Below are 21903 nucleotides of genomic sequence, written 5' to 3' on the forward strand. Positions count from 1 at the left end.
CAATATATTTATTGCTTACCACCAGAGTGACCTGGTGAGGTAGCCACGGCAACTTCCCCATGTGGGCCTCAGGTTAAAGTTGGCATCGGACCCCGATGACTTAAATGAAGCCCAATCTGCATATTTAAACAAGGACCCCGCTGCCTTCTGGCAGGTGTTCTGCTTGCCTGCGCAAAATAGCAGTTTAAAATTACAACCTCCTGGGAGACAGTGGGGTTGGTGAGGGTAAGTCGCTGCAGGCATTTTAACTGCCTGGCCAGTTTCAGCCACTGGGCAGAAATAAAGTTAACCCTTATACTTTTTTGGAAGCTAATTGGCATTAGTTCAGCATCTTTTTGGTGAATAGAAAGAAAGAAACACTTGGCATCAGGCAGTATGGCCCTCAAGGATGTTTTCTGAATCGGAGACAAGAGTGCTACCGCTGAGCCAGGCGGACACAGTACAGTCCTCACCGCTTATACTGTGTGCGTTGGTGTTAATGCAATTAACTTGCTGTAAGCGTCTATCATATAATAGCCCAGAAACTCGGGTCCCAACGCGTGAGTACGCACGGGGTACTCACGCGAAGGCCCAACGAAAGTGCCGGTTTCGTGCATAGATACATAGAAGATAGGAGCAGGAGTAGGTCATTCGGCCCTTCGAGCCTGCTCCGCCATTCAATGAGATCATGGCTGATCATCCAAATTCAGTACCCGGTCCCTGCCTTCTCCCCATATCCCTTGATCCCTTTAGCCTCAAGAAATATATCCAACTCTTTCTTGAATATACTTAATGAACTGGCCTCCACCGCCCTCTGTGGCAGAGAATTCCACAGGTTCACCACTCTCTGGGTGAAGAAATTCCTCCTCATTTCAGTCCTAAATGGCTTACCCCTTATCCTTAGACTATGACCCTTGGTTCTGGACTCCCCGGCCATCAGAAACATCCTTCCTCCATCTAGTCTGTCCAGGCCTGACAAAATTTTATAGGTTTCGATGAGATCCCCTCTCAATCTTCTAAACTCCAGTGAGTATAAGCCCAATCGACACAATCTCTCCTCATACGTCATTCCTGCCATCCCAGGTATCAGCCTGGTGAATCTTCGCTGCACTCCTTCCATGGCAAGAACGTCCTTCCTCAGGTAAGGCGACCAAAACTGCACACAGTACTCAAGGTGTGGTCTCACCAAGGCCCTGTACAACTGCAGCAAGAAATCCTTGTTCTTGTACTCGAACCCTCTTGCTACGAAGGCCAACATACCATTTGCCTTCTTAACCGCCTGCTGCACCTGCATGCTTACCTTCAGCGACTGGCGTACAAGAACACCCAGGTCTCTTTGCATTTCCCCTTCTCCAAATCTATTACCATTCAAATAATAATCTGCCTTCCTGTTTTTGCCACCAAAGTGGATAACCTCACATTTATCCACATTATAGTGCATTTGCCATGTTTCTGCCCAATCACCCAACCTGTCCAAATCGTGCTGGAGTTTCACGACATCCTCCTCACAGCATACCCTCCCCCCCAGCTTTGTGTCGTCTGCAAATTTGGAGATATTACATCCAATTCCCTCGTCCAGATCATTAATATATATTGTGAACAGCTGGGGTCCTAGGACCGATCCTTGCGGGACCCCACTAGTCACTGCCTGCCACTCGGAAAACGACCCGTTTATTCCAACTCTTTGCTTTCTGTCCGCCAACCAGTTCTCTATCCAAGTCAATACCTTGCCCCCAATCCCATGTGCCTTAATTTTGCATGCTAATCTCTTATGCGGGACCTTATCGAAAGCCTTCTGAAAGTCCAAATACACCACATCCACTGGTTCTCCCTTATCTACTTTACCAGTTACATCCTCAAAAAATTCCAGTAGATTAGTCAAGCATGATTTACCTTTTGTAAATCCATGTTGACTTTGTCCGATCCAGTCACTGCTTTCCAAGTGCTCGGCTATTACATCTTTTATAATGCATGCACTGCGCATGCGTGGGAAGCCGGCACTTCCATTCCCCTGAAAGAAGGAGTTGCCAGGTGGAACCCGTGCGCAGGAGAGGCTGCGCGTGCGCATCGAACTTACGTTTTTTTTGCAGGTTTCTCCGGGAGGGTAAGTCTCCAGCAGTTACACTTTTAAAAAACAGGCGCAAGGCCTGCTTTTAACAAGGTAAGTGGTGAATTAATTAAAATTAAAACTTTTTTCCACAGGTTTATTATTTTTAAATACTTTAAAGGAAGGTAAGTTTATTTTTAGCCCTGTTAGAAAATGTAATTAATTTTTTCAAAAATTTAAATTATTGTTTAAATAGTTATTTCATGTAATCTATAGTTATTTTAAATGTGCGATTTTTTTTTAATGTATTTGAAGTTTTAGTGATGTTTTGGGGCTTATGGTATTTATAGGTTTGACAGTTCTTCCTGTCAAACTTATGAATGAAGCATTCCCTGCTACCATTGGCTCTCCGTGGCCCACGTGATCCCAGGGGACGTATCGAACTAACTGCGCCCCTGGGATACGCAAGCACTGCGCGCTGGCAGTTGGAGGAGGCCCAGGATCAGAACCCCACGCGGGCCCACAGCTCAACAGCCGGCGCGCTAGATAAGTGCAGGTCGGGGGCTTGCACCTGCGGGAAGCCCCCGACCCAAATTTCTGGGCCATTGTCTTTTACTAATGGAGAACTGAGAGCAGTGAAGCACACACTCACTCTAGCAGCCAGTCATCATTCCACACCCATTTGTTTAAGCTTCTTCCCTTCACAGAAGATGTGATTCTCTCCAAAGTGAATGTGCACTGCCCTGTGTTTGGCTACGTCCCTCCGGAACTGATCACTCTGCTTATCTCCAACACTGCCTCCTATGTCTATCGGCTGATGATTGGTAGCAGTGAACATCGTACAGTCATTGTGGAGACGAAGTCCCATCTTCAAACTGAGGACACCCTCCGTCGTGTTGTGTGGCACTACCACCATGCTAAATGGGATAGATTCAGGATAAATCTAGCAGCTCAAAACTGGGCATCCATGAGGTGCTGTGGGCCATTGGCAGCACAATCTGTAACCTCATGGCCCAGCATATCCCTCACTCTACCATTACCATCAAGCCAGGGGACCAACCCTGGTTCAACAAGGAGTGTAGAAGAGCATGCCAGGAGCAGCACCAGGCTTACCTAAAAATACGGTGCCAACCTGGGGAAGATGCAATACAGGATTACATGCATGCTAAAAAGCGGAAGCAGCATGCTATGGACAGAGCTAAGCGATCCCACAAACAACAGATCAGATCAAAGCTCTGCAGTCCTGCCACATCCAATCGTGAATGGTGGTGGACCATTAAACAACTAACAGGAGGAGGAGGCTCCAAGAATATCCCCATCCTCAATGATGGTGGAGTTCAGCACATGAGTGCAACAGACAAAGCTGAAGCGTTTGCAACCATATTCAGCCAGAAGTGCCGAGTGGATGATCCATATCGGCCTCCTCCTGAGTTCCCCACCACCACAGAAGCCAGGCTTCAGCCAATTCGATTCACTCCACATGATATCAAGAAACGGCTGAGTGCACTGGATACAGCAAAGGCTATGGGCCCCAACAACATCCCGGCTATCGTGCTGAAGACTTGTGCTCCAGAATTAGCTGCACCTCCAGCCAAGCTGTTCCAGTACAGCTATAACACTGGCATCTATCCGACAATGTGGAAAACTGCCCAGGTATGTCCTGTCCACGAAAAGCAGGATAAATCCAATCCAGCCAATTACCGCCCCATCAGTTTACTCTCAATCATCAGCAAAGTGATGGAAGGTGTCATCAACAGTGCTATTAAGCAGAACTTACTCACCAATAATCTGCTCACTGATGCCCAGTTTGGGTTCCGCCAAGACCACTCGGCTCCAGACCTCATTACAGCCTTGGCCCAAACATGAATAAAAGAGCTGAACTCCAGAGGTGAGATGAGAGTGACTGCCCTTGACATCAAGGCAGCATTTGACTGAGTGTGGCATCAAAGAACCCTAGTAAAACTGAAGTCAATGGGAATTGGCGGGGGGGGGGGGAACTCGCCATTGGCTGGAGTCATACCTAGCACAAATGAAGATGGTTGTGGTGTTTGGAGGTCAATCATCACAGCCCCAGGACATTGCTGCAGGAGTTCCTCAGGGCAGTGTCCTAGGACCAACCATCTTCAGCTGCTACATCAATGACCTTCCCTCCATCATAAGGTCAGAAATGGGGATGTTCGCTGATGACTGCACAGTGTTTAGCACCATTCACAACTCCTCAGATAATGAAGCAGTTCATGCCCGCATGTAACAAGACCTGGACGACATTCAGGCTTGGGCTGATAAGTGCCAGATAACATTCACGCCACACAAGTGCCAGACAATGACTATCTCCAACAAGTGAGAGTCTAACCACCGCCCCTTGACATTCAACAACATTACCATCACCAAATCTCCCACCATCAACATCCTGGGGGGCGCCATTGACCAGAAACTTAACTGGACCAGCCACATAAATACTGTGGCAACAAGAGCAGGTCAGAGGCTAGGTATTCTGTGGCGAGTGTCTCACCTCCTGACTCCCCAAAGACTTTCCACCATCTACAAGGCACAAGTCAGGAGTGTGATGGAATACTCTCCACTTTCCTGGATGAGTGCAGCTCCAACAACACTCAAGAAGCTCGACACTATCCAAGACAAAGCAGCACACTTGATTTGCACCCCATCCATCACCTTAAACATTTACTCACTTCACCACCAGCGTACCGTGGCTGCAGTGTGTACCATCTACAAGATGCACTGCAGCAACTCGCCAAGGCTTCTTTGACAGCACCTCCCAAACCCATGACCTCTACCACCTAGAAAGACAAGGGCAGCAGGCACATGGGAACACCACCACCTCCAAGTTCCCCTCCAAGTCACACACCATCCTGACTTGGAAGTATATCGCCTTTCCTTCATCGTTGCTAGGTCAAAATCCTGGAACTCCCTCCCTAACAGCACTGTGGGAGTACCTTCACCGCACGGACTGCAGAGGCTCAAGAAGGCGGCTCGCCACCACCTTCTTAAGGGCAACTAGGGATGGGCAATAAATGCTGGCCTTGCTAGCGACATCCACATCCCATGAATGAATTTTTTTTTAAATGGCACCTTTGTAATTGACCTCAGTGGAAATTGCAAATGGTTAGCGCGATTTGCCATATATGCTGCCCGTGATATGTGTATGTTGTAAGTGGTGGGGACTGTATAACCAGGACCTTCCCCAATTTCTGCCCTTACTAGATTCTGCCCACTTAGCTAGTGTCCCCATTTCACTGGGAACTCCAAGGAAGTTGAGGCCTATATCCTTGGTGCTAGCTCTTTTTCCCTCTCGCTTTCCACGGAATCTGTCTGACCTATCATTCTTTGAAGGCTTCAAACAAACTCTTCAACTTGAGGCAGACTGGGAAATACTTTCCTGAAAACAACTGGGGCCAAACAAATGTAAATAACTATCACTCAACTTTTTTTAAAATAGCAGCCAATAAAATATCTATTGGAACAAACCCCACAAGATGCGTGTACTTGATTTGAATGGCTCAGCCATTCCCTCAGATATCTGGATGCTGGATGAGAGGAAATGACTAAAATCTGTAACACTTGTTTTAACATAAACTAGGGTATGGTTTTCTGAGTGAAACTGTTTTTTTAAATCCCCCCCAGGCCCCCACAATATACCATGACAGAATTAAAGAAGCTAATACCATGATGTATATTAGACAAAATGTTTCTTTTTTTGCACAATTGCGTACTTTATTAGAAGTTAACTTACCACAGTTGGAGGACTCAGTCATTTGTGTCTCTCCCTCAGGAAGAATGCAAAAGACAATGAGGAGCCACGCTTCTTTCAGCAGTTCTTGGGGGTTTTTCCCTCCGCACTTAGTAAAAAAAAATGTTCCACTGTTAATTGTGTGCCTCCTTCAGTTGAGCCATAATTTTAAGGTTATGAAACCATTTTTTTTCTTCTGTGGGATATTTGGTTAACCTTTATTATCACTTCTACTTGGGCTATTCAACATCCTGATAAGAGGGGGATTTTTCTAAGTCCAATTGTGTCCTGTCATTTAAAAAATGTTCTTTGATTAAACTTTTAATTTTGATTCCTGAAAATGTAGCTTTCTCATTAGGTTACATAAGTATGTCATTTTCTCTTTCTTATTATCAGAGGAAATTAAATTGGACTCCTTAATATAGCTCACAGGGCCTGAAATTTGGCACCTTAGCGTCGGCTGTTAAGGCCGGTTTCATGGAAAAAATGGCATCAGCCTCGCTTCCACCCACTTCCGGCACGGGACGTGACAGATGCCATATTGGTGAGGGCAAAAAAAAGGCATTGTTTATCTTTGTCTGAAGCAGGCGTTAGGCCATTAACATATTCAAATAAGGGGCCTAACGCCTGCTTCTGCTACCTCTTACAAATCTGGCTTGCGACTGAGGCAGCCAATGCCAGCGCTGACTGCTTCCAGGAAAACAGGGAGCATTGCTTACCATTATCATCTCTGAGCTCGTTCCCGACTCCAACCTCCAGGTCCTCTCCGATCTCCCCCCCAATCCTGGCCCTGACCTCCAGCCCCCCCTGATGCTGGCCCCAGCCTTCCACTGATGCTGGCCCTGACCTTCAGTGCCCTCCCCCAGTGTCCTTTACTGGGTGTTCAGCGCTGGGCTGACAGAACAATAATGCTAATCAGCAGGCGGCACCAAGTTCCGATGCTGCCTGCGGGCCTCCAAATGGGCATGGGTTGGTAGCGCATCATGCTCCCCGTGCCTATTTTCAGGTCTATTCCAATTTATAGCCCATAGGCCTAGAAATTCGGTGGAGCGCCAAACGGGGTGCCAAGCTCGCCTGGGTGCCGGAATTACCGCTGCGAATGGAGCAGTTGCGCCTGCCGGAAATTCAGTTTGAGCACCCCAAGAGGGACGCAGGGTGCTGCTCGAGGCGCCCCGCGTCCCTTTTGGGGCGCTGAAACTGAATATCGCAGCGCAACGTGCCGCAGCACCACACGCTGCGGCACGGCGCGCTGCGGCACTGCAGGCCTTCCTCCCATTCTTAAGGGGGAGGGGCCTGCACCAGCGCGATGACCGATCGCGAGTGCTGGCAAAAGAGCCCGGCACCGAGGAGAAGTGCCGGGCTTTCGGGACACAGCCAGCACTGCCCGGGGGGGGGGATCAGGAGGCCGGGGACGGAGGTGCTGGCAGGCGGCCACAGAAAAAATGGCCGCCCCGCACCTCCACCTTAATTTGCGCCATTACCGCCACAGGTAGGCCCCGTGAACCGGGCACGATTTGCGATCGGCGTTACAGAGGCGGGCGCGACCAAATATCACGATCGGGGCGCTGCGCACACCGATGACGTCATCGGTGGCGGCGCAGCACTACAGGCTAATGTCGCCATTAACGCCCCGCTAAATATCGCGGGAGGCGCGGCCAGTGGCGCTAAAGCCACTGAGTGCCCTCTTTAGGCGCTAACTGGTGGTGCAGCCCACCGAATTTCTAGGCCATTGTGTATAAGGTAAACAGCATCTTGCTGCAGTGCCTCATGGGAGCTTTGCAGTGGAGGTTTTAGAAAGAGTTAATCCTAGAGGTCCCAGGAAATTGCTGCTACATGGAATGGTTGAAGCAAATAACATTGATGTATTTAAGGGGAGGCTTGATGCATACATGAGGAAGAATGGAATAGAGGGATGTAGGGTTAGGGTAGGAAGAGGTAATTAGAATGGGAGGAGCCTCATGTGGAGTATAAACCCGAGAATAGACCAGTTGGGTCAAATGTCCTCTTTCTGTCCTGTAGAGTCCATGTACTTCTATGAACTGAGACCATTTGAAAGCTGCGCATAGAGGTAATAACATCCCTTTAACAAAAAGATCACATTACACATACAGACCATATCATTCGAGTACTCTGAAAGATCTCCTAGTCTACTAAACTGTATTTCATGAATTCCAATTCCCCCTTGGCGATTCATACACCTAAAATCGGAGTTACTTTGAATGGATATTAAAAGTTCACTTTTAAAGTTAGTTTGACTATTTCTCAACTTTTGAAATTCCATCTTAAAAAAATACTGATGGTGAATGAGTCATTTAATCCATGTCATTTTCTGATTTGCTGTAGCATTCACATAACTTTGTACATTATCTCTGCATGAATATTGTTGAGTCATTTACACTTTTGAACCAAACTACTTTTATCATATAGCTTCAGTGCTGTGCCTTAATAGGAGGAAAATAACATTAAAGGGAGCCAAACTATTATAAAAACTTTTGAAAATTCTTCTTGCCATTTTCTCTTCGGCTTTCCTTTCCTTAAGGTGTTTACTCTCTCTCTGGGGTACGATTTGACCAGCAGCGCTCAACCTCTGGTACCTCCTCCAGTAGCCATCATTCATATTCGAACCTTGACAGTGAGTGTCAGCAAGCTGTCTGACTGTGGAGATCACAACCAAATCCAATGCTGTCCTCACCCAACATCCATACTGTGCACTTCCATTAGGGGTCATTGTACAAGGCTCAGGTGCAGGAATCCTGACCAATGTTCATTACCATAATCTAGGGGGGCTGTAGCTAATGCTAACAGCCCTATTACCCCCTGGCTGAGGACAGCTAACTAGACTGGGGATCAAACTTGAGACTTTCTTGGCCTGTATAGTTCAGAGCCCATAAATTCTTTTAAATACCAATTGGGTAGTTGCTTTAAAGAGAATATTAAAGGTTTTGGGGAGTTATCGGGAGAGTGGGCTTCGACTAGATGGATCATGTGACACAGACTTACTGAACCAAATGGCCTGTTTCTGTGCTGTAACATTCTAGGATAGGCCAGATTGAATTTGATGGGCTAATTGGCCTTTTTTCCTTCTGGAGTTTTTAATGTTTTTATGTCATTTCTTTTTTTATTTGTTCCTGGGATGTGGACATCGCTGGCAAGGCCAGCATTTATTGCCCATCCCGAATTGCCCTAGAGAAGGTGGTGGTGAGCCGCCTTCTTGAACCACTGCAGTCCGTGTAGTGAAGGTACTTCCACAGTGCTGTTAGGGAGGGAGTTCCAGGATTTTGACCCAGCAACAATGAAGGAACGGCGATATATTTCCAAGTCAGGATGGTGTGTGACTTGGAGTGGAATTTGGAGGTGGTGGTGTTCCCATGCGCCTGCTGCCCTTGTCCTTCTAGGTGGTAGAGATCGTGGATTTTGGAGGTGCTGTTGAAGAAGCCTTGGCGAGTTGCTGCAGTGCATCTTGTAGATGGTACACACTGCAGCCATGGTGCGCTGGTGGTGGAGGGAGTGAATGTTTAAGGTGGTGGATGGGGTGCCAATCAAGCAGGCTGCATTGTCTTGGATGGTATCAAACTTCTTGAATGTTGCTGGAGCTGCACTCATCCAGGCAAGTGGAGAGTATTCCATCACACTCCTGATTTGTGCCTTGTAGATGGTGGAAAGGCTTTGGGGAGTCAGGAGGTGAGGCGCTTGCCGCAGAATAGTCAGCCTCTGATTGCTCTTGTTGCCACAGTATTTATTTGGCTGGTTCAGTTAAGTTTCTGGTCAATGGTGACCCCTGGGATGTTGATGGTGGGGGATTCAGCGATGGTAATCCCATTGTATGTCAAGGGGATGTGGCTGAACTCTCTCTTATTGAAGATGGTCATTGCTTGGCACTTGTGTGGTGTGAATGTTACTTGCCTCTTATGAGCCCAAGCCTGTATGTTGTCCAGGTCTTGTTGCATGTGGGCACGGACTGATTCATTATCTGAGGAGTTGCAAATGGAACTGAAAACTGCAATCATCAGCAAACATTCCCAGTTGTGACCTTATGATGGAGGGAAAGTCATTGATGAAGCAGCTGAAGATGGTTGGGCCAAGGACACTGCGCTGAGGAACTGTAGAGATGTCCTGGGGCTGAGATGATTGTTTCCAACCACCACAACCATCATCCATTGTGCTCGGTATGACTCCAGCCATAGGAGAGTTTTCCACTTGGCTCCTATTGACTTCAGTTTTACTAGGTTCCTTGATGCCACACTCTGTCAAATGCTGCCTTGACGTCAAGGGCAGTCACTCTCACCTCACCTTTTTCATAATGTCAATATAGGAATGAGCACTGAGCTGTGTTTAGGACCTGAAGTTATTCAAATTGGATTGAGCCATTTCAGAAGATGTGAAATTCACCAAATTTGGGCCACTTTGGTTCACATGAAAAAAATTACAGTGCACATACACAAAGTGAGAACAGCACCAACTTTGTCATGTGCCACTATTTTGTGTTCATGGCTACACCACTGTTTCCTTGCTGTTATGCTGGGTGGCAGACAAGCATTTGTTATGTGTAGGGTTTGTGTCATTAACACACAGTTTGTTTTTCTGAAGGCATTTATTAATTTTATAGCATAGTGGGTGGAACAATGTGATTGTGGTTGATATAGAGGTACTTCTCCTTACTGGAGAAGGCAGGAGGTGTTGGATCCATTTTATCAATCAGAATTCAGAAATAATAATTTCCTACCAAACTAGTGTTGCCTATTGAATGTGTTCGGTAGCAGTTCCCATTCCCACAGCACTGCATTATAAAATAAGATTGCCCTGTGCTCTGTACACGAGTCTTTGATCTGAGAGTAACTTCAAAATGATATTGATTTGGATACATGCAAGTGCCGATTGACAGGAATATTGCTACTATTTGCAGCAGTATTACATACACTGCACACAGTTACTCCTTGTACTGTTCAACCAGAATGATGACAAAATCATGTATACTTGTTTTCATAACAATTATTATAATATTGGAAGGAGCTTTCAGCTTGTTTTGGATCAATTCTCACGGAATACTAAAGCTACAGAACAATCAACACCTGCTGTGCACATCTTAGCAAAAAAGAAAGCCTTGCATTTATATAGCTCATTTCACATCCTCAGGATGTCCCAAAGTGTTTCACAGTCAATGAAGTACTTTTGTAGTGAAGTCATTGCTGTAATGTAGGCAAATACAGCAGCCAATTTGCACAGAGCAAGGTCCTACAAGCAGCAATGAGATAAATAACAACATAATCTATTTTTGGTGATGCTGTTTAAAGGGTAAATATTGACCACAACTCCAGGAGAATCCACCTGCTCTTGCTCAAATAGTGCCATGGGGTCTTTTATGCCCACCAGAAAAGGCAGGCAAGGCCTCGGTTTAATATCTCACCCTAACATCCTATGCTCCTATATGAAAAGCATTACCTCTGACTGTGCAGCACTCCCTCAGCCTAGCTGGATTATATGTTGAAGCATTCGCATTTGGGCTTGAACTCATAGCCTTCTGACTCAGTGGCAAAATACCTACAGCAGAGCCAAGGCTGACCCTTTGCTCCTAATCATTTATTATTGAAATACTAACCAGAGAATGCACTTATATTTTAATTGACTAATTTTTGTAAAGTGCCATGTACTTCATTTTTGACCTAAGGCTTTTAAAACAAAATATGTTGCTGGAATACTGCTTATTTTCATCATTTTCCAGCAGCTGTAAATATGTTCTCAGCTAACTTATAAATCAAGATTAAAAAATAAATAAATTATGGCTTTGCTACATTAATTACATGACGCAATGGACTAGCTATTTGATGTCCTGCCAATGTTAAGAAGATCAAGGAAATATATATATTGTTTTAGCTATGTTACTCTCTAATATTTCCTTCTGTTGTTATTCTGCCTCTGGTTTCTTTGGGCTGCACAGAACTTATAACTGAGAGGATGGTGCAGGGAACTTGCTGCCATCTCCGACCCATGTCTTGTGTTGACATCTAGGATGCATGTGGAAATAACTGAGTGACAGCTTTTCCTTCACGTTTCCCTCCATCCTTATCAAAAGATATTTGGCCCTCGCACTCAGTATCTACCCACAGCAAAACAGCTAAGATTTTCTTTAAAGAAAATAGGTTTAAAAAAATGCCTTTACACTATAGTTTTTATATCGGGTCTGAACACGAACCTGGGCAATATGCCTTTGGTCGTTAGTTCAACGGAAAACTCAGTGTGAGCTGAACTTGTGTTGACTTCACATAAAGCATTGAGTAGAGAAATTTCACCTCCAAGTAATTAGAGTTTTAGTCATATTAATTCTTAAAATACAGTCTGGTCAAAGTTAATCATAGGATCATAGAAAGTTACAGCACGGAAGGAGGCCATTTCGGCCCATCGTGTCCGCGCCGGCCAACAAAGAGCTATCCAGCCTAATCCCACTTCCCAGCGCTTGGTCCGTAGCCCTGCAGGTTAGAGCATCCCAAATGCACATCCAAGTACTTTTTAAATGTGGTTAGGGTTCCTGCCTCTACCACCCTTCCAGGCAGTGAGTTCCAGACCCCCACAACCCTCTGGGTGAAGAAATTTCCCCTCAAATCCCCTCTAAACCTTCCACCAATTACTTTAAATCTGTGCCCCCTGGTTTTTGACCCCTCTGCTAAGAGAAATAGGTCCTTTCTATCCACTTTATTTATGCCCCTCATAATTTTATACACCTCAATAAGGTCTCCCCTCAGCCTTCTCTGTTCCAAGGAAAACAGACCTAGCCGATCCAATCTTTCCTCATAGCTAAGATTCTCTACTCCTGGCAACATCCTTGTAAATCTCCTCTGTACCCTCTCCAGTGCAATCACATCTTTCCTGTAATGTGGTGATCAGAACTGCACGCAGTACTCTAGCTGAGGCCCAACTAGTGTTTTATACAGTTGAAGCATAACCCCTCTGCTCTTGTATTCTATGCCACGGCTAATAAAGGCAAGCATTCTTAACCACCTTATCTACCTGGCTGCTACCTTCAGGGATCTGTGGACATGCACTCCAAGGTCCCTTTGTTCCTCTACACTACTCAGTGTCCTACCATTTAATGTGTATTCCCTTTCCTTGTTAGCCCTCCCCAAATGCATTACCTCACACTTCTCCGGATTGAATTCCATTTGCCACTGTTCTGCCCACCTGACCAATTTATTGATATCTTCCTGCAGTTTACAGCTTCCTTCTTCAGTATCAACCACACAGCGATTTTAGTATCATCTGCAAACTTCTTAATCATACTTCCTATATTAATATATTACACCAATGAGCAGGGGGTTAGGGGGATAGACACTGTTCTCTGCAGCCAGGAGCATGAGTCCCTAAGGCTATGTTGCCAGGGTAAAGGACATCTTCTCCAGGCTGGAGAAGAACTTGGAGTGGGAGGGGGAGGATCCAGTTGTCATGGTCCACATAGGTACTAACGACATAGGTAGGACTAAGAAAAAGGTGCTGCTGAGAGAGTTTGAGTAGCTAGGGACTAAATTAAATAGCAGAACGACTAAGGTAATAATCTCTGGATTATTACCTGAGCCACGAGCAAATTGGCATAGGGTCAATAGGATCAGGGAGATGAATGCGTGGCTCAAAGATTGGTGCGGGAGAAGTGGGTTTCGATTCGTGGGGCACTGGCAACAGTACTGGGGAAACAGAGAGCTGTTCCGTTTTGACGGACTACACCTGAACTATGCTGGGACCAGAGTTCTAGCAAATTGAATAACTAGAGAGGTAGATATGGCTTTAAACTAAATAAGGGGGATGGTGGGGGGGGGGGGGGGGGCGCGGGGGGAGAGAAATATAGAATGCTAAAGAGAAAAGACAAGGAAGCAGTACAGGAAACTGACTGGGGTAAGGATAACCAGATTGTGTCAGGAAGGGACAGAGCATACAAAGAAAAGAGTGCACTAACAAATAGGGTCCGAGTAAGAAAAATTGTAATAATGGTAATAAGGCAAATAGGGCCATAGTACAAAAAAATATTCAGATGTCTAAAAATGTTAAAGACAAATCTAAAGGCACTGTATCTGAATGCATGAATCATTCGTAATAAGGTAGATGAATTAACAGCGCAAATAGATGTAAACGGATACGATATAATTGCAATTACTGAGATATGGCTACAGGGTGACCGAGGCTGGGAGCTGAGTATCCAAGGATATTCGATATTTAGGAAGGACAGGCAAAAAGAAAAAGGAGGTGGGGTGGCTTTGTTAGTAAAGGATGAAATCAGAGCAATAGTGAGAAACATAGAAACATAGAAGATAGGAGCAGGAGTAGGCCATTCGGCCCCTCGAGCCTGCTCTGCCATTCAATGCGATCATGGCTGATCATCCAAATTCAGTACCCGGTCCCTGCTTTCTCCCCATACCCCTTGATCCCTTTAGCCTTAAGAAATATATCCAACTCCTTCTTGAATATATTTAATGAATTGGCCTCTACTGCCTTCTGTGGTAGAGAATTCCACAGGTTCACCACTCTCTGGGTGAAGAAATTCCTCCTCATTTCTGTCCTAAATGGCCTACCCCTTATCCTTAGACAGTGACCCCTGGTTCTGGAATCCCCGACCATTGGGAACATCCTTCCTGCATCTAGTCTGTCCAGTCCTGTCAGAATTTTATAAGTTTCTATGAGATCTCCTCTCATTCTTCTAAACTCCAGCGAGTACAAGCCAAATTGACCCAATCTCTCCTCATACGTCATCCCAGGTATCAGCCTGGTGAATCTTCGCTGAACTCCTTCCATGGCAAGAACATCCTTCCTCAGATAAGGCGACCAAAACTGCACACAATACTCAAGATGTGGTCTCACCAAGGCCCTGTACAACTGCAGCAAGACATCCTTGTTCCTGTACTCAAACCCTCTCGCTACGAAGGCCAACATACCATTTGCCTTCTTGACCGCATGCTGCACCTGCATGCTTACCTTCAGCGACTGGTGCACAAGGACACCCAGGTCTCGTTGCACTTCCCCTTCTCCCAATCTATTGCCATTCAGATAATAATCTGCCTTCCTGTTTTTGCCACCAAAGTGGATAACCTCACATTTATCCACGTTATATTGCATCTGCCATGCTTTTGCCCAACCGCCCAACCTGCCCAAATCATCCTGGAGTTTCTCAGCATCCTCCTCACAGCACACACACCCACGCAGCTTTGTGTCATCTGCAAATTTGGAGATATTGCATCTAGTTCCCTTGTCTAGATCATTATTATATATTGTGAATAGCTGGGGTCCAAGGACTGATCCCTGTGGTACCCCACTAGTCACTGCCTGCTACTTGGAAAAAGACCCGATTATTCCAACTCTTTGCTTTCTGTCTGCCAACCAGTTCTCTATCCAAGTCAATACCTTGCCCCCAATCCCATGTGCCTTAATTTTACATGCTAATCTCTTATGCGGGACCTTATCGAAAGCCTTCTGAAAGTCCAAATATATCACATCCACTGGTTCTCCCTTATCTATTTTACCAGTTACATCCTCAAAAAATTCCAGTAGATTTGTCAAGCACGATTTACCTTTTGTAAATCCATGTTGACTTTGTCCGATCCTGTCACTGTTTTCCAAGTGCTCTGCTATTACATCTTTTATAATGGACTCTAGCATTTTCCCCACTACCGATGTCAGGCTCACCAGTCTGCAATTCCCCGTTTTCTCTGTACCACCTTTTTTGAATAGTGGGGTAACATTTGCTACCCTCCAATCCATGGGTACTGTTCCAGATTCCATCGAATGTTGGAAGATGACCAGCAATGCATCTACTATTTCTAGGGCCACTTCCTTAAGTACCCTAGGATGTAGATTATCAGGCCCTGGGGATTTATCGGCCTTCAATCCCATCAATTTCCCTAACACCATTTCCCTACAAATACTGATTTCTTTCAGTTCCTCACTTTCATCAGACCCTATGTTCCCCGACATCTCTGGGAGGTTATTTGTGTCCTCCTTTGTGAAGACAGAACCAAAATATGTATTTAATTGGTCTGCCATTTCTTTGTTCCCCATTATAAATTCCCCTGATTCTGACTGCAAGGGACCTACTCTTGACTTCACCAATCTTTTTCTCTTCACATATCTATAAAAGCTTTTACAGTCAGTTTTTATGTTCCCTGAAAGCTTACTCTCATACTCTATTTTCCCCCTCTTAATGAATCCCTTTGTCCTCCTTTGAATCCTAAACTGCTCCCAATCCTCAGGTTTACTGCTTTTTCTGGCCAATTTATATGTCTTCTCCTTGGATCTTATGCTATCACTAATTTCCCTTGTTAGCCACAGTTGAGTCGCATTTTTGTTTTATTTTTATGCCAAACTGGGATGAACAAATTCTGTAGTTCATCCATGCGGTCTTTGAATGTTTGCCATTGCCTATCCACCGTCAACCCTTTGAGTGACATTCCCCAATCAATCCTATGCAACTCGCACCTCAGACCATCGTAGTTCCCTTTATTTAAATTCAGGACCCTAGTCTCTGAGTCAACTACTTCATTCTCCATCTTAATGAAGAATTCTATCATATTATGATCGCTCCGACCAAAGGGGCCTCGTACAACAAGATTGTTAATTAATCCTTTCTCATTACATAATACCCAGTCTAAGATGGCCTGATCTCTGGTTGGTTTCTCGACATATTGGCTCAGAAAATCAAGATGTAGAATCAGTCTGGGTGGAGCTAAGAAGCACCAAGGGGCAGAAAACATTGGTGGGAGTTGTCTATAAGCCTCAACAGTAGTGGTAATGTAGGGGACAGCATCAAACAGGAAATTAGAGATGCATGTAACAAGGGTACGACAGTAATAATGAGTGACTTTAATCTACATATAGACTGGCCAAACCAAATTAGCAATAATACTGTGGAGGATGAATTCCTGGAGTGTGTACGAGATGGATTTTTAGACCAGTACGTTGAGAAGCCAACTAGGGAACAGGCTATCCTAGATTGGGTATTGTGCAATGAGAAGGGATTAATTAATAATCTTGTTGTGTGGGGTCCTTTAGGGAAGAGTGCCCATAACATGATAGAATTCTTCATTAAGATGGAAAGTGAAGAAGTCCAAAACTTGGGTCCTAAATCTAAACAAAGGAAACTACGAAGGTGTGAGGAGTGAGTTGGCTATGATAGATTGGGGAGCTTCCTTAAAAGGCATGACGGTGGATAGGCAATGGCTAACATTTAAGGAATGAATGCATGAATTGCAACAGTTATACATTCCTTTCTGGCGCAAAAACACAAAAGGAAAAGCGACCCAATCATGGCTAACAAAAGAAATTAAGGATAGCATTAAATCCAAAGAGGAGTCATGTAAAGCTGCCAGAAAAAGTAGCAAACCTGAGGATTGGGAGCAGTTTAGAATTCAGCAAAAAAAGACCAAGAGATTGATTAAGAGGGGAAAAATAGAGTATGAGAGTAAACTTGCAAGGAACATAAAAGCGGACTGTAAAAGTTTCTGCAAGTACTTAAAAAGAAAAAGATTAGTGAAGACAAATGTAGGTCCCTTACAGTCAGAAACGGGAGAATTTATAATGGGGAACAAGGAAATGGCAAGCAATTAAACAAATACTTTGGTTCTGTTGTCGCGGAAGAGGACACAAATAACTTCCCAGAAATGCTAGGGAACCAAGGGTCTAGTGAGAAGGAGGAATTAAAGGAAATTAGTATTCGTAAAAAAATAGTGCTGGAGAAATTAATGGGATTGAAAGCTGATAAATCCCCAGGGCCTGATAATCTGCATCCCAGAGTACTAAAAGAGGTAACCATGGAAATAACAGATGCATTGGTTGTTATCTTCCAAAATTGTATAGATTATGGAACAGTTCCTGCAGATTGGCGGATGGCAAATGTAACCCCACTATTTAAAAAAGGAGGGAGAGAGAAAACAGGGAATGACAGACCGGTTAGCCTACCATCAATAGTAAGGAAAATGCTAGAGTCTATTATAAAGGAGGTAATAACAGGACACTTAGAAAATATCAACAGGACTAGACAAAGTCAATATGGATTTATGAAAGGGAAATCGTGTTTGACAAACCTACTGGAGTTTTTTGAGGATGTAACTGATAGAATAGATAAGGGAGAACCAGTGGATGTGGTGTATTTGGATTTTCAGAAGGCCTTTGATAAAGTCCCACATAAGAGGTTAGTGTGCAAAATTAAAGCACATGGGATTGGGGGTAATATACTGGCATGGATTGAAAATTGGTTAATAGACAGGAAACAGACAGTAGGAATAAATGGGTCTTTTTCGGGGTGGCAGGCGGTGACTAGTGGGATACCGCAGGGATCAGTACTTGGGCCCCAGCTATTCACAATATATATCAATGATTTGGATGAGGGAAGCAAATGTAATATTTCCATGTTTGCTGATGACACCAAACTAGGTGGGATTGTGAGTTGTGAGGAGGATGCAACGAGGCTTCAAGGCGATTTAGATAAGTTGAGTGAGTGGGCAAATACATGGCAGATGCAGTATAACGTGGATAAATGTAAAGTTATCCACTTCATTAGGAAAAACAGAAAGGTAGAGTATTATTTAAATGGTGATAGATTGGGAAATGTTGATGTACAGAGGGACCTGGGTGTCCTTGTACACCAGTCACTGAAAGCAAACATGCAGGTGCAGCAAGCAGTTAGGAAGGCAAATGGTATGTTGGCCTTCATTGCAAGAGGATTTGAGTACAGGAGCAAGGATGTCTTACTACAGTTATACAGGGCCTTGGTGAGACTACACTTGGAGTACTGTGTGCAGTTTTGGTCTCCTTACCTAAGAAAGGATATACTTTCCATAGAGGGAGTGCAACGAAGGTTCACCAGACTGATTGCTGAGATGGCAGGACTGTCGTATTAGGAGAGATTGGGTCGACTAGACCTGTATTCACTAGAGTTTAGAAGAATGACATTTTTAAAATTCTGACAGGGCTGGACAGACTGGATGCAGGGAGGATGTTTCCCCTGGCTGGGGGCTCTAGAACGTGGGGTCACAGTCTCAGGATACAGGGTAGGACATTTACTGAATGAGGAGAAATATCTTCACTCAGAGGGTGGTGAACCTGTGGAATTCTCTACCACAGAAGGCTGTGAAAGCCAAGTCACTGAATATATTTAAGAAGGAGATAGGTAGATTTCTAGACGCAAAAGGCATCAAGGGGTATGGGGAGAGAGCGGGAATATGGTATTGAGATAAAGGTTCAGCCATGATCATATTGAATGGCGGAGCAGGCTCGAAGGGCCCAATGACCTTAACCTGCTCCTATTTTTCTATCTTCCATGTTTCTATAAAGCCAATAAGGAAAGGTGATATCAAATTTACAGGCCTATTCTGGTGCAAAGTTTGGTGATAGAATGTACAAGGTGAATTCTTTCAGGATGGATATGGGTATTTTGTTCAGTGCATGCAAAGAATATGAAGCTTTCAATGAAGGGTATCACTATTGTATTAAAAAGCCAGCCTACTTTATTGGCTGTTTCCCTTTTTTCTTCCCTTAAAACCACATTCACCACCACTGCCACACATCCTGCCAAAGCTGCAAGGCTACGCTGGATTGGACCTCAGCTGTGGGCTCCTTTATATGAGTGTTATTGATGCCGCTGAAAGATCTATCAACTGGATGAGACAGAAAATGTCAGTTTTTACTTTCATCCCCCAACCACTTACCCGATGGAAGATCTTACTTTCCATTACAGTCGCACCTGACCAGATTCACCCAAATCGAGACGGATGAGTTGAAGGGACTAACAGGAATGAAACTTGAACTTTCAACTTTCTGGGTAGGAGTGGGGAGCTCTTGCCACTTGAGCTGCTGATTAGTTCTTCTCATAATTCAAATGCAGGTGCTGTTACTTTTATGGTGTATTTCTATTGAGTTTGTTTCCCTGTCGAAGCAATTTGCTTGAAAAACTAAATGGCCTCGATATTAAAACCCCATAACGAGCAAGTGGAGATTGGTGGAGGTGGGGGTGGGGGTGGAAGGTGGGTGCTTAAACAGTAAAAAAATGTGAAATACAACCCCAAACTGATGCATAAGCCCCCGTTGCCCTTTTTACGGTGGCGGGTTTCGTGCCGTGCGAGTGTCCCATCTTGGAGAAGTGGGAAACCCCATTAACATATGGGGTTACTGGGACTCTGATTTAAATATAACTGTTGCCGGCCGGGTTTCCCAGGGCTCGGGAAACCCGGCAGCTAAAGGGAAGCAGGAACTTTTTATAGCACTCCTTCTGGGCCAGGAGGAACAAAAGTGTTCCTCCCCCCGGCCCCTCAAGAAAGCCTCTGGCCTCCCTTATGCTGATCATGGCCTCTCACTAGCCCTGTCATGATTGGCGACTCCCACCCCTGATCTGCAGCCTGCCCAGAGATCACAGCCAATTAATGTCTGTGTTGAAATAGCTGGCAGAAGAATGTCATATAAATGTGTTGCTTGTCCACTAATATCACCAACAGTAAGTCCTAGGCTTAGATGTTAATGTCAACTCTGGAGAACTCAAGGCAAAAAAAATGTTTGCGCCAGTAATGCACTGATGTGGATTTCACTACAAAACCTGAATTCAGTTCTTTCATATTATTGATTAATTTGGTGGAATATATGCTCATGAACATAAACATTTCATAAAATAAATATGAGCCTAGAAACTACTATTGAGCCAATCTGTTATTTTAACACATGCTTTAACCTGTTTATTTTAAATGAGCTAATGCCTCTGCTAAAATAGTGAATGTCAGGCAAATGAATAGCAAAGTACTGCAGATGCTGGAAATCTGAAATAAAAACAGAAAATGCTGGAAACACTCAGCAGGTCAGGCAGCATCTGTGGAGAGAGGAAGTTGTGTTAACATTTCGGGCCGATTACCCTTCATCAGAACCAACAATGTATTAAATGTTTGCCCATTAATACCAGCAATAGTTATTTCTAGGCTAGTTCTTTATATATATCAACCATTTTAAATTAATTTTGCAGTACAGCTGAGGGTAATTACAAAGAATCCACTTCATCCCTCAGTTAGTGTTTCAAATATTTCAAGTGCAATCATGATGTGGTAAGTGATATCGGCACCATTGCATCTCTTTTACACTCTTTTCAGGTAATTTTGTGACATTTAAAAAAAAACTTTAATGAACCCAAAGATTATTTTATAACAAAAATAGCATTTACGATTAATGCAAAGGTGGGGCTTTGGCAGCTCCATTATTACTGTAAATTACAGCTTTGTGATATTGCTACCATTGCTGCTGATGTAAGTTTTCCACTAGTGTAGGCTGCACTATTCACTGAGGCTTTCCTGTAGGGCTTCCTCTTGCAGTGTGGGAGTGTGTTTACCCTTTTTTCCGTGACAGCTAGGCAGACCAGGGAATCCTCATGCTTGCGACATCACTCAGGGGGCTCGGCCTTTCTTTATCCATTTTAAAGAGAAATCCGTGGGCAGGTCAAACAGTTGAAACATTTTGGTAACAGTTCTGTTGAGAAAGTGACTGTTTTTCTAAGGGGTTCCCCTTTGAAAAGAGTGGGTTAGGTTTTTCTTTCATATATATACTTGAGCAGCCGCCTTTCTCACAGATCGCCCTCTTTCCATTTTAGTCACAGCACCAGTGATTTCTGTTTGTGAAGATGCTGTAATTTGTGCATTGAATATAACATTAAGGAGCCTGAAGAATCATCTACAAAACACATCATGGTAAGTAATATTTAGACCTTCTTGTCCTTGTGTATATTAACATAGGGAAACCATTTAAAAAAAAATATATTTCCACTATATGGGTAGTCTACAGTCACAAACTTGTATCTAGTCGTATTTCATGTGGATTAAAAATGTATTCTTCCTACAAGTACAATACTCACCAGTTATCATTTGTGCTGATGGTAAATCATACTGTCCTTTTTTTCAAAAAACAGCAAGAATTTCTAAAGAAATGAATCAGTGATAAACCATTTCTTTATATGTAATGGCTGTGGTGTGTATTATGAATAGAATGAATAGTGTAGTATAATTGCTTATACAGTTTATGGCATCATTTCATGTATTATAGTGTACAGGGAATCTCCTGTTGTGATTGATGTGTGATATATGTTCCTATTGTATACCATATTTTATTGCACCATAAAGAAAAATAATTC

The 21903-nt window shown here is 44.2% G+C and overlaps 1 protein-coding gene across 3 annotated transcripts in view; it reads left to right on the forward strand.

Annotated features, from left to right (window-relative positions):
* LOC147122981 (TNFAIP3-interacting protein 1-like) overlaps positions 1 to 21903 on the forward strand; it is a 164903-nt gene that overhangs the window by 54635 nt on the left and 88365 nt on the right. Inside the window, exon 1 of one of the 3 annotated variants that reach the window (XM_085963031.1) lies at positions 21337 to 21463. The exons of the other annotated variants lie outside the window; for them this stretch is intronic. Within the exon in view, the coding sequence (XP_085819157.1) occupies positions 21461 to 21463 (3 nt within the window). The 5' untranslated portion in view covers positions 21337 to 21460. Of the gene's footprint in view, positions 1 to 21336; positions 21464 to 21903 lie in introns of those variants that run through there. 3 annotated transcript variants of the gene reach the window in all.

Source organism: Somniosus microcephalus, chromosome 2 (assembly GCF_052327205.1).
Source record: "Somniosus microcephalus isolate GS21.2 chromosome 2, FLI_Smic_1.0, whole genome shotgun sequence".
NCBI lineage: Eukaryota > Metazoa > Chordata > Chondrichthyes > Squaliformes > Somniosidae > Somniosus > Somniosus microcephalus.